The sequence below is a fragment of the Euprymna scolopes genome, chromosome 15, assembly GCF_053919585.1.
Source record: "Euprymna scolopes isolate OS-2025 chromosome 15, ASM5391958v1, whole genome shotgun sequence".
In the NCBI taxonomy this organism is placed as follows: domain Eukaryota; kingdom Metazoa; phylum Mollusca; class Cephalopoda; order Sepiida; family Sepiolidae; genus Euprymna; species Euprymna scolopes.
The window spans coordinates 45,394,145-45,408,035 of NC_136496.1; the positions used below are offsets into that span (position 1 = coordinate 45,394,145).

General features: G+C 33.7%; 1 protein-coding gene across 1 annotated transcript in view; it reads left to right on the top strand.

Annotated features, from left to right (window-relative positions):
- The window catches only part of LOC145293806 (cytoplasmic dynein 1 heavy chain 1-like), a 200,546-nt gene that overhangs the window by 41,906 nt on the left and 144,749 nt on the right, over positions 1-13,891 (top strand). The window contains exons 20-26 of the mRNA XM_080140385.1: positions 22-168; positions 8,029-8,166; positions 8,275-8,378; positions 8,700-8,772; positions 8,895-9,005; positions 9,108-9,227; positions 9,496-9,735. Of these exons, the coding sequence (XP_079996511.1) occupies positions 22-168; positions 8,029-8,166; positions 8,275-8,378; positions 8,700-8,772; positions 8,895-9,005; positions 9,108-9,227; positions 9,496-9,735 (933 nt within the window). The remainder of the gene's footprint in view (positions 1-21; positions 169-8,028; positions 8,167-8,274; positions 8,379-8,699; positions 8,773-8,894; positions 9,006-9,107; positions 9,228-9,495; positions 9,736-13,891) is intronic.

Consider the following 13,891-nt stretch of genomic DNA (forward strand, 5'->3'; position numbering starts at 1 on the left):
AATAAAACTTTTCTTTTTAAGCATCTGATTCATGAATTGCGGATCACTAACCAACTCATCTATGTGAGCCCTCCTGTAGAAGATGCCAGGTATCATATCATGCAGGAACTTTTTGCTTGGGAAGCTATCGTTACCAGTCTTCCTAGAATTCAACATTCACGCTATCAGGTAATTTTGTTTTTCTTATTTTATTTTCAATAAGATTTGAGCTTGATTTAAAATGCTGGTGCTACCAGCTTCCTGAGACGAAATGCACCTGTTTTTGTTTTCTATTCTCTTTTGTAAAACTTAAATATGTTCTACAAAGACAGCCCCCCCCCACTTCCTTACTGGCTTCCTAAATTAAAACAGTCCAGCCAATAATACTACAACCTTTTTCCTTTGCAAAACTCTTATTTTCTGCAAGACCGAGAATGAAAACAACAATCAATCAAGAACATCAAACCAAGCCTTATGATTAAGAAAGGAAATAATAAAAACAACCAAACTAAAATCCAAGAATGTTTATTTGAAGAAATGAACCAGATTTCACTCGACCCTGTCGGCGGGGCATCAGAATATGCAGACTGCCCCCCCCCTCCTTGTAGAGAGTAGAAATCCCTCAATAGGCTTACCTGTTGGCCGTAGGTAGCAACCTGTAATGTCTTGGGACGGGATCCTGGTGGTTGATCAATAGATCAAACCAGCATCCATGAGGAAAATCTCCCAGAACTTCCACCCTGGCTGTTAAATAAACCTAAAGTCATACTAGACCTGACAATATATCCTAAATCCAATACTCACCCTGCAGACTATAGAGAAAAACTAAACAACATTCTGGATGCTTACCCAAATTGGATGCACATTTACACGTTGGTTCCAAAGATCAAAACAAAGGGAGATATGCCGCTATTTCAGAAAACACTATTCAGCAGAAAAGGTTACCAAATAACTCCTCTATCTATAGTGCAGCAATTACAGCCATAAACCTGGCTTTAGATATTATCATCAACCAAAACTCCAAAAACTTTATAATATTTGTAGACTCATTATCAGTATTAGAAGCAATAAAAAATCAAAAATTAAACAATCCCCTACACATCAAACTGTTACAAAAGATCCATTCTATCCTGGAACACAAAACTTCTTTTGTTGGATTCCCAGTCACTACGGTTTCCGTGGAAATGATAAAGCTGACATGGTGGCCAAAAATCCTTAAAACTACAAATAAGCAACATAAAGGTCCCATATACGGATTACAAACATTCAATAAACATTTTTATCACAAAGAAATGGCAAGAAAATTGGAACAATTGCCTAAACAACAAACTCTTCCAAATTACCCCTATACTTAAAAAAAACCCCTCTAGATACCAGAAAATCACGTAAAGAAGTCGTCTTATCATGTATCCGGATAGGACACACATAACTCCCTCCCACATACTAAAAAGTGAAGAACCTCCCAAATGTATACCATGTCACAAACCTTACACAGTGAAACACTTTTTACTTGACTGCTATGATCTCACATAAAATCATCAGCACTACTACAAGGCTACAAGTTTAAAAGAACTCTTTAATAAAGAAAATCCTAAAACCATTCTAAATTTCTTAAAACAAGCAAATCTTTACCATAAAATATAAAAACCATCAAATAACAAACTATACCAAAACATTGGCTGAATATACCCAGTGAAAATCGATTCTGAAAGTATCAAAAATTTAAATCTTGTATACAGCATTAAATGACTCAAAGAAGGTTGATATGCTGGTTAAACAAACAAACAAACTGGTAGTTGCGCAGTTCATAACTAGGGAAAAAAAAAAGTTGTGGCCCTGCAACAAACCAATTCGTCCTTTACCTCGACTAGACGGCAAATGTTAATTACAAAAAAAAAAGTTTAAAGATAAAACAATATCTTACTCTTAGTACAAACAAAGGCAAACCAAATAAGTGTTAGAAGGCGGCGGCAAGGGTCAATCAATTGCTGAGATAAAACCACACAACTGTTCCCTACCCGATGTTTCTATTAAACTGGGAAAATGAAACTAGAGGAGGAATCGGGAAGCGATGGCACAAACTCTACCGATTGAGTATATCTTTTTTGTATCCTTGGGATGAAAGGGCGAATGGTCCCCCCCCCCTAACATCTCCCACATTTGGGCTCCAAGGAGGGTGGAGAGCAAGAAAGATGAAAAGCTAATCAACTATACATGGATCTAATAATTAAAAAACTCAGGAAAACCAAAAGAACTCACTCTGACGTTTCAGATGTCACCAGCTCAGACAGTGAGTAAGAATCCAATCTTGAACATATTGATAAAGAAAACTTCTCAAGATTTATAGTTATTGAAATCTTGGAAGGAAAAAAGGCCAATCAGCAATCTGTCTCCATTTCTAATTGAAAAGATATTAACTCAAAATAGTAATCCTAAAACAGTTTAAAAAAAATGAAAAATAGCAACCTTCTTGTTATGATAGACAACTACAAAGATGCAAAAAACTCCTAGGAATGGAAAAATTAATGCAAGACTTTAGCTCACAAAAGGTTAAACACTTCAAAAGGTGTCATAAGAAGCCATGAACTAACATTAGCTGCAACAGAAGAAATCAAAAATGCTCTAAGAAAACGGAGTGATTGATCATGTCCGAATCAATATAAAAAGGAACGGTCAATCCATACCTACGATGTATATACTAACATTTAATACTCCTAAAATTCCAAAAGAAGTTAAATTGGCATATACAATTGAAAAAGTTATACTATATATGGATGTTTTAAGTGCCAAAAATATGGGCACCATAGAGAAGTTTGCAGAGGGCACAAAACATGTGGAAAATGTGGTCTAAAAGAACCCAACCACATGCAAAACGAATGCCCCAATGAAACTACCAAGAGTTACTCAATAAACTAGTTTCTGAACTAAAAAATCTAATTGAAACTTTAAAAACAAACCAAAATGAAACTAACAAGAAACAAATACTAGTATCCTTGAAAACTCAAGTGACCAAAATCAAAAACAAGCTTTTATGAAATCGGATGACAATATAAAAATTAAAAACAATCAGTATAACCATATACACAACACTGGACTCGGAGCCTCTGGAGGTACATCAATCCTTATTAGAAATGACATACCTCAAAGTCAAATACAACTTAATACTAAACTGCAGGCTACTGCAATAAAAGTAACACTCCACAAAACCATCAACATTTGCTCACTATCCATACCTTCCAATGAAAGCATCACAGAAACCTTTGAGCAATCTAATACAGCAACTTCCAAAGCCATACATCCTTATGGGAGAGTTAAACAGCCATAATGAGATCTGGAGAAGTGAAAAAACAAGCAAAATGGGGAAAACTATAGAAAATATAATAACGAAAACCTATATCTGTTTAATGATAAAACACAAACTTATTTACACCCAGGAACTGGTACATCCACATCAATTGATTTAACATTATGTGATCGAACACTTGCCTTGGATTACAAATGGAATGTACTAGAAGATTCATATGGAAGTGACCACTTCCCCATTACACTTGGAAACAATGATCCAATGCCAGAAAACAAAATCGCTCAATGGAACTTACAGAAGGCTGATTGGAAAAAATTCCAAAATTTATGCCGGACTAAACTAACATCGGATAATAACCCAAACCAAAATATATTTAAAAAAAAATTTTTTTTGTTTTATTACATTTTCACCCCAAACAAGGCACATTACCACTTTGGTGTCGGGGCTACTATCAGGGGCAACAACTACTGGGGTACTATGCTGGGATTTGGGCAGCAAGATGTCGGTTCACGTTACACTTGAACTTCTGCATGTCAGTACAGTTGGGGAAGCAGGGGCCTGGAATGGAATTCCAGAGTCCTGGGGAAGAAACTACTGGAGTAGAAAGATCTTTTACATTTAGGGATCTCTACTTTGTGAGGGTGGGATTTAGCTGCCTGTCGGGTTTGTCGAGGGTGTCTATGTCGTGGGGGCACAAGTGTCTGCAGTTCGCCAGAGCATTCACCATTAAAATACTTGTAGAACAGGCAGAGGAATTCAACATTTCATCGATGGGACAGAGGCTGAAGCTTAGATGCCAGTTCAGGGCCTATCAGATTGGCGACTCTCTTTTGAACCTTGTCTAGGAGCAAGAGACTAGTAGCAGATGCACCAGCCCAAATGTGACAGCAATATTCCATACATGGGCGAATGGTGGCCTTATAGAGGTACAGGATACTTTTGGGTGTTAGTTTTCTAGCACGGTAGAGAGAGCTTACTTTCTTCGCAGCGGAATGCATTCCAAAAAGCTCTACCTCCCCAAACCATAATAAACCCTGGTTTGATGAAAAATGCAAAGTAGCCATCAGAACTCGTCGAGCTATACTAAGGAAATTCAAAAAAGAACCAACTAAAGAAAATCTCAATAAATATAAAACCAGTAGAGCTAAAGCTCGCAAAACCATTAAAGAATCGAAGTGAACATCATGGAAAAACTATGTATGAAAAATAAATACAAAAAGTAAAATGGTCTGGGACATGATCTGAAAAATCTCAGGGAAAAGTAACAGCAACCCTACTAAACACCTGATCTATAATAACTAAAAGATTACAAGAAAGAAATGGTAGATTGTCTTGCTGAAACTCCTCCTTCAAAAACTCTAACAAAAAATTCCAAATTATTAAGGAAAAAGCAGAACAAATAAAACAGAAAAATAGAACCAGGCATTCTCTAAAAATGAATTGAAAGTATCCCTAAGCAAAGCTCATGACTCATCGGTTGGCCCTGATCAAATCCATTATCAATTTATAAAACAACTTCCTGATACATCTACAGATTACCTACTACAAATATTTAATGATATTTGGGAAAGTGATAACGTCCCTGAAATATGGAGGCAGGCCATAGTAATCCCTAAATCATCAAAGGACTCTATAAATCTCATGAATTACCGACCTATAACACTCACTAGCTGTATTTCCAAAATAATGGAAAGAATGATTAACGGCAGATTAGTATAGTACCTTGAAACAAATAATCTGATTACAGATTATCAGTCAGGATTTAGGAATGAAAGCCCCATGGACCACCTGATTCAGCTAGAAACCTTCATCAGAGAAGCCTTCATCAAGAAAGAACATCTTACAGCAGTCTTTTTTGATATTGAAAAAGCATACGACTCGGCATGGAGGCATGGCATTATAAAAGATCTACAAGAGCTAAGATTAAAAGGCAGAATGCCCATTTTTATCACAAATTTTATAAATAATAGACAGTTTAATGTACGATTAGGTGATACCCTAACCATCAGTAAAATACAAGAAACAGGGATACCACAAGGAAGCATCCTTTCTGTCACATTTTTTTAGTATTAAAATAAATAACATCGTCAAAAATATAAATGTAGGAACAGAATGTGCCTTCTATGTGGATGACTTCCTGATCTGTTATAGATCAAAACATATTCCAAGAAGAGAACGCCATTTACAACTGTGTCTAAACAAAATAAATGAATGGATAACTAAAAAATAGGTTTAAATTTTCAAAAGAAAAAACAAAAGCCATCCATTTCTGCCAAATCCGGAAAATGCACCATGACCCAATATTGAAACTGGACAATGAAATTATACATATAGTTGATCAGTATAAATATTTGAGCATCATCTTTGATAAAAAGCTAACTTTCATTCTTCATATTAAATACCTCAAACAAAAATGCAACAAAGCCATCCAACTCTTAAAAGTAGTAGCTCATACAGACTAGGATGCAGACAAAGACTCAATAATTAAATTATACAGATCCCTTGTCAGATCCAAGTTGGATTATGGATGCTATATCTATGTATCTGCAAGAAAGATCTACATAAAGGAATTAGACATAATACATCACCAAGGGCTAAGATTGGCTCTAGGAGCTTTCCCCACATCCCCGGTGGAAAGTTTATGTAGAAGCAGATGAACCCTCATTGTCACTTAGAAGAGAAACACTAGGACTACAAGCTATATATCTGTGAAAGTATCTGTGTGTGTGTGTGTCTGTGTACATTTCCCGACACAATAACTCTGTCAATTTTCAGTCTACAGACTCAAAATTTGATATGCAGGGTAGTGAGATTTGGGAAAAGCTTTATAATCCGTTTTTGGACAGAAATTTGGCTGTTAAGGGGTCAAAGTTTGCATTTCTGCCTAAAACTTGTGACAGAGGTGACGGATTTTTACCAGATCAGTATCATTTTGAAGCTCGACCCTTCAGACGATAAATACTGAAAAATTGACTAAAAACATTAATTTCTTCACCCTCAACTGGGCACTTTTCTACAGGGAAGGGTCACTTTTTTGCCAATATTTTCGAAATTCATCCCCTCTTTTTGATTATCTAGCTTTAATTTTGACCTACGTCACTTCCGGTTTGGCGGTGGTCATAACAGCAAAGACGTCACATTTTTTTTCCTTATTCTTTTCCTCTTTCGCGGTACTGTTCGAGCCTGCCTTCCTACTACCACCTTTTTTTTTTTTTTTTTGCTCAACACACACCTCCAAATACCTGGGCAACGCCGGGCACCCATGCTAGTATTATACAAAATTGGCTTCATGTCCAACTAATCCAGCCTATAAATGTGTCTTCCACCCCGAATACAAAAGCCTCTTTGATAGAAAAGAAAATGCTATAAAACCATTTAGCCTACGTATGGAAGAATCCATAAATAAAGCCCAGATAGACAGTGCAACAATAAACGAATCTGTAAAACTTAAATAGCCCCCCCCCTGGCTGACAAAACAGTCAAAAATAATATCAGACCTAATTAAATATCCTAAAACAAAAACCAATCCAATCATATATCAAGAAAAATTCCAAATAATTAAAGATAAGTATTCGAAACACTCAACAATTTATATAGACAGTTCAAAAGATGGAGACAACGTTGGATGTGCAGCCATACACAATAAAACAATCCTAATCAAAAGATTACCAGACAAAGCATCCATCTACAGTGCTGAAGTATCAGTCATTGGTATGGCATTCGATCTTATAGAATCTTCTAAAGATAAACAATTCATTATCTGTTCAGATGCCAAATCAGTACTCGAAACACTGGAAAACAGGAAATCAATGAACCCAATAATCACGAAAACCCTAAATAGATTTGATGATATTCCTAACGATAAAAACATTCTCTTTTATTGAATACGCAGTCATATCAACATAAACGGTAATGGCAGAGCAGCAAAAGCAGCATTAAATTTGACTCCAACCAAAGATAAGATCCCTCATACCGATCTTAAACAAAGCATTAACAAATATATTAGAAACACATGGCAAGAGTCGTGGAACTCCTGTACTAAAACCAAATCAAGGAAACCATAGGAAAACAAAAACTAAACAAAAGAATGACCATAAAGGAGGAAGTTATAATAACAAGACTCCGAATAGGCCATACCTCTATAACACATGCCTATCTACTCAAAAAAAAAGAAGCCCCACTCTGCATACCCTGCCAGGAACCATATACCATCAATCATATATTAACAAAATGCGAAGCAAACCGACTGAATCTATATAATGAAAAAACTGTAAAGGACATATTCACTCATGTAGACCCAACCACCCTTCTCAAATATCTAAAGATAACAGGGTTACTCAACAAAATTAAAAAAAAAAAAAAAAAATACCTCATCTTACTATGCAAACATAAACACTGAACACCAGATACATACATAAAACTTATAACTATTAATGTATATAAAAAAGACTCTAGCATTAAATGACCATGTAGGTTGATATGCCGTAAAACCAATCAATCAATCAATGATTTTATAAAATTTCTTTAAAAATAGTTGCCAGCATGTAAAATAGATATTAAACTAAATATAATGATGAAGCAAGATTTCCATGCAAATAAAACCAGTCATTTTATAAAGAGATTTTAATGTTTATAATTTAGATGTCTTTTTACTATATTTTTTTTTCTTTAAGATCAAAAATCTTTTAATTTGCTAATGCAAGTATTGTATTGCTGACGTTTTGAATCTAATTTTCTTTATGTAGGTTGGGCTTGATGTTGAATCAGAATTGGAAACTACATATCGTACATTATTGACTAAAATGCCACAACGCAAGTCTGTCTTGGAGGATGGATATGAAGCACTTCAATTGACTGTCAAGGAATTTCAAGAATATGTTGAAGTAAGTATAATCTTGTATTTCTCTTAAATCTAGTTTAAATGTAAAATGATTAAATATCCTCTGAATTTTATGAGATTTAAAGTTAAAATGAATAAACTTTTTTCCTAGGTTTGGTTACGGTATCAAGCTCTGTGGGACTTGAATCCGGATACGCTCTATGGTAGACTTGGAAACAATCTTCAAGTGTGGATGGCAACCTTAGAAGAAATAAAGTTTGTTTCATTAAATAACTTTTTTAAACTCTTTTTCTGATATTAGTTTATTTAATTGAATAAATTAAAATATTAAACACTTATTTTCTTTTTACTTGTTTGAAACTTAAAAAATGCAAATTGATCTTTTTCTTTTTCTTAAGGTTCAATGTAATATTACATAAATTTCCATCTTTAAATATAAAGGTCAATTCTACTTGATTGCTGCATAAAACTTATAGAAATTACATCTGATATAAGATCATTTTATTCTATCATTTAGATTACTTGTGTTAGAAATTTAATTTTGTATCATAAGTAAAAATATTTTATGTGATTCAGAGCTTCACGGAAAACATTTGACACGACTGAAACCCAAAAAGAAATTGGCCCAATCGTTGTACAGTTTGGCAAAGTAAGTAAAAAAATAAAAAAGCAAACAAAAAAAAAAAACAATTTTTAAAAAAATTTTTTTTTTTAATAACATTAAAACTATTGTAAATTTAATACATTTTTAATAATTACTTTTGTTTTTAGGTTCAGTCGAAGGTGACTCTCAAATACGACTCCTGGCACAAAGAGGTTCTCAGCAAATTTGGAACCCTTTTGAGCAATGAAATGAAAGAATTTCATGGTTCTGTGTCAAAGGTGAAGAAAACATTTGATTATTTCTTAAATCCGATTTCGAGTATGTTTTAATCAGCACAATTTTGAGATTGTCGATGTTGAAATATCTGTTTTTTCTTTTAGTCCCGGACTGAATTGGAACAACAATCAATTGATACAGCTAATACATCTGAGGCTGTTGGTTTGATAACTCATGTGCAATCACTTAAAAGAAAAATGAAATCGTGGGAGAAACAAGTGGCTGTAAGTGTTATGACACTCTCTGTTATTTAACTATTTCTATTTCAGTCTTGATAATTTCTTTAAGTTGCTGTTTGATATTTGATTGGTCTATACTTCTTTCAAATCGTTTTCTTGAAATATAATTGAAATTGGTTAAAAACAGCTATTCTTTATCAAATGAAAGTTTTTAGTGTAGACTTTCTAATTTGCTCTTAGATTTCTGTTTTATAATTGTTTTAATTATCTTCATTAATAAAAATTGTTAAAATTGTCAACCATTTTGTTCTAGATGTACAAAGAAGGTCAACGCATCCTGGAACGCCAACGATTCCAGTTCCCTCAGGCCTGGCTGTACAGTGATAACATTGAAGGTGAATGGAGTGCATTTACAGACATCATTAAACGCAAAGATTCATCCATCCAAACGCAAGTCGCTAGTTTACAGATGAAGATTGTATCCGAGGATAAAGTTATTGAGAGCAAAACAACAGATTTGATGGTTGACTGGGAGAAAGAGAAGCCAGTTGAGGTTTGTGAATTATTTTATTACTCATAATTTCACCTAGGACACAATACCTTGTAATTTGAACACATCTAAGAATGAGATTTTAAAAAACAACTTTCATATAGAATTCAACTGTTATAAAAGTATTTTTTTTTTAACTTCAACCTTTTGATTTTAGAACATAAAAACAAATTTATTTTCCCAACAGAATATATAACTATTAATAGTTAAAATTTTACTAAACCTACAGTACCTAAAAAAGTAAATAGTTACACAGAATTTAAGAAACTCATTGTTTCATTTGAAATATAATGAAAACCTGTTTAAGACAAACCTAATGTCAGTTATAAAACTGTTTACTGTTTACATCCATTTTTTTTTTTATTGTATAGGGATTCAACATGTTTAATTTTGAAGCAAACAAAAAATAATGCTAAAATTAAATAGCAATTCAGTTTAGACATAAAATGTTCTTTTTTATCATGCTCAAATAGAAACTAATCAATAATATTTAAATTCTTACAAAATATTAGAAAAATATTAAAATCTGAAAGCGTGCACGATCTTATTTTATATTAGATTGAAGAACTGACTAAATTTCATGTACGTCATGTTAGCTCCGTTGGTTCATTATCTAAACGTTTTGGGTTTGAATCGTGGTGCGAGATTTTTTTTTTTTTTTTTTTTTTTTTTTTTTTTTTTGGACATAGTTGCTGATTCTCTGTTTTGAATGTTACTTTTCACTGCCTTTGTTCAGGATTGAACTCAACACCTTTGGGTAACTGTAAACTTTGATACAACATCTAGGACCACTCGGCCATATGTCACTTGGACAATTCTTAGTTGGTTTTTGTTAATGTTAAACCTATGTTATTCAAGGTTTTCTCTCTCTATTGGAGGTGTCCAAATTGCATTCAGCTCTACGCTTGGTTTGCTCAGTAGGTTGTTATGTCCGAGCATGTGAGCTGTTTAAGTTTTCTTACTAATGGCACACTAGTAGTGGAAGTAGAAAGGCAAAAACATATCACAGAAATCTTTAAATGGAGACCTTTTAACCAAAAAGTAAAAATCTATTCCCACAAAACACTGAATGTAAAGGAGTAATGAGGAGTTCTGAACTATCACTGTGTTCCTTGGTAGAAATTAAAAATGAACTAAAAAATCAAAACGTTATTGATGTAAAAAGGATCCAAATTAAAAAATATGGTGAAACCATCGATACAAACTCCTATATTCTAACTTTTAATATTCATCAAATCCCAAGTAACATTAAAATAGGATATGAAAAAATAAATATAGAACCATATTCACCAAACCCTCTCAGATGCTACAACTGTCAAAAGTACAGACACCATCGAGACCGGTGCACATGCCCTACAGTATGCATGAGGTGTGGAGAAAACGAGACCCATATAGATTGCCAAAAAGAGCCAAAATGTATTAACTGCCAAAAAGGCAATAGTGCAATTTCAAAAGAATGCGACAAATGGAAGAAAGAAAAAGAAATTATTAAAATAAAAAATACAAAAAATATAACCTTCCAAGAAGCTCGTAACCTAGCTGGAAATATAAAATACTCGGAAATAAAAAAAAAAAAACATACAGCATACCACCGGACCAAATAACCAAACAACAAAAGCAAACCTATTAAACATCAAATCAGAAGACATTATGAAATTACTCAATGAAGTAAGGGAACTAATGGAAGAATTAAAAAAAAAAAAAACTATAAAACAAATCAACAACGAAAATAAAGATTACAAAACTGAACAAAACTCCCAAATCAAAAACTCAACTCAAAAGACCCACAAAACCCCAAAGTGCTACAACACCCACAGAAACACGGGGGAAAAAAACAAAAAAAAACAGACACCAAAAAGTGCCCATGAAGGAAAAGGAAACAAACCACCAACGAACAAAGAAGCTAAAACCAAAATAAACAGAGCATGTTTATCTTCCAGACCAAGAGACTCAATCCAAAACAGATTTGCGGAAATAGACACGGAAGATCGAAGATCAGACACCAACGACTAACAAAAGTTAAAAACAAATACATAAAATCTAATCATAACCCAAAAAATCACCCAATGGAACTGCCGGGGCCTAAAACCCAACATAAATGACTTATTACTTATAAAAAGTCATCATATGTCTCCAAGAAACCTTTTTAAAAGCTGAAGATAAAATACATATAAAAAACTACAAACAATACAACCACATCTACAATACCCAACAGAGAGCCTCTGGAGGAGTATCTATACTTATTAGAAATAATATCCCACAAAACAAAATAAATCTAAACACTAATATTCAAGCCATTGCTGCAGCAGCCACACTACACAGAACTAAATATCTGCACTATCTACATCCCACCCCAAGATCCAATAGATGAAGCAGAGCTGAACAAAATAATAAATCAGTTACCCAAACCCTTCTTACTGTTAGGCGATTTTAATGGTCACAACGATATATGGGGATCTGCATACTTGGATAAGAAAGGGAAGAATCTTGAAAAAATTATTAATGACAAAGACTTGTGTATATTAAACAATAAATCCAACACATACCTTCATCCCGCTTCAGGCACCTACTCAGCATTAGATTTATCTGTGTTACTCTACTATCCTCATGGACTATAACTGGAAGGTTCTAGAAGATTTATGGGGTAGCAACCATTTTCCAGTGAATTTAACAAATCTAAAAGAAACAAAAATCCATCTCTCCCAATGGAAAATAAAAAAAGCAAATTGGGAGGAATATAAAAAAAAATGCCAACAAAAACTCTGAGGAGGAAAACCCAAATAAATCCATAGAATACTTCTCTAAAACTTTACTAGCCATTGCATATGAATGTATACCTAAAAGTAGCAGAACTAAGAAACAACAAAGACCCTCGTTTAACAACGAATGCCAAAAAGCAATTCGCCAACGTAAAGCTGCCTTACGAAAATTCAACTCCCAACCAACAAAGTACAATTTAAACCTTAAGCAAAAAAGAGCAATGGCTCGTAAAGTTATTAGAGAAGCAAAAAGAACATCATGGAAAGATTATATAAATAAAATAAACTCAAATACAAACCCAAACAAGTGTGGAACATGGTAAGGAAAATTTCGGGTAAAAACTCACCCTCCCCTTTAAATCATCTCCTACAAAACAACATCAAAATAACGGAGACAAAAAATATTGCGAATCTTCTCGCTGAAACCTTTCAAAACAATTCCTCCAGTAAAAATTAGTCAATCCTTCTAAAAGACAAAACAAGATATAGAAAAAAAGATAAGCAAATTTCAACTCAAACAACAAAGAAGAATGCAACTATCCTTTTACTAAAAATGAACTCTTAAAAGCCATAAACAAAGCACATAATACAGCTACTGGGGCGGATGAGATACATTGAGTTTCTTCCCAAATCTATAACACTTCTTTTAAACACGCTTAACAAAATATGGTTCAAGGGAAAACTACCCAGTCGCTGGAAACATGCTATCGTGATCCTCATCCCTAAACCAGAGAAAGACAATTCAGATCCACAAAATTTCAGACCAATTGCATTGATAAGTTGTCTCTGCAAAATATTTGAAAGAATGATAAATAAACGACTGAATTGGTATCTGGAAACCAACGACACAATAGCCAACCTACAAAGTGGTTTTAGAAACAAAAGAGGAACAATGGACAACATAGTCCGATTGGAGACCTTTATCAAAGAAGCATTCATTAAAAAAGAACATGCAGTAGCTATCTTTTTTGATTTAGAAAAGGCATATGATACAACATGGCGACAGGGTATAATAAAAGACGTTTACATCCTTGGCTTAAGAGGCAGACTACCCATACTGATAAAAGATTTTCTATCTGATAGAAGTTTTAAAGTAAGTATCGGACCAACCCTATCAGACACAAAAATACAGGAAGGAGTCCCACAAGGATGTATTTTATCAGTTATGCTAATAATAATAATATTGTAAATTATCTAAACACTGAGATAAATGGCTCCTTATATGTGGATGACCTTGTAATCTGCCTAGATCCAAAAATATTCATACTTCAGAACGCCAACTACAAATGTGCATAAACAAACTAACACAATGAATGACAGAAAATGGCAATTTCAATAACCAAAACTAAATGTGTACATTTCTGTAATCATAGAAAAATGCACAATGACTCTACTCTCAA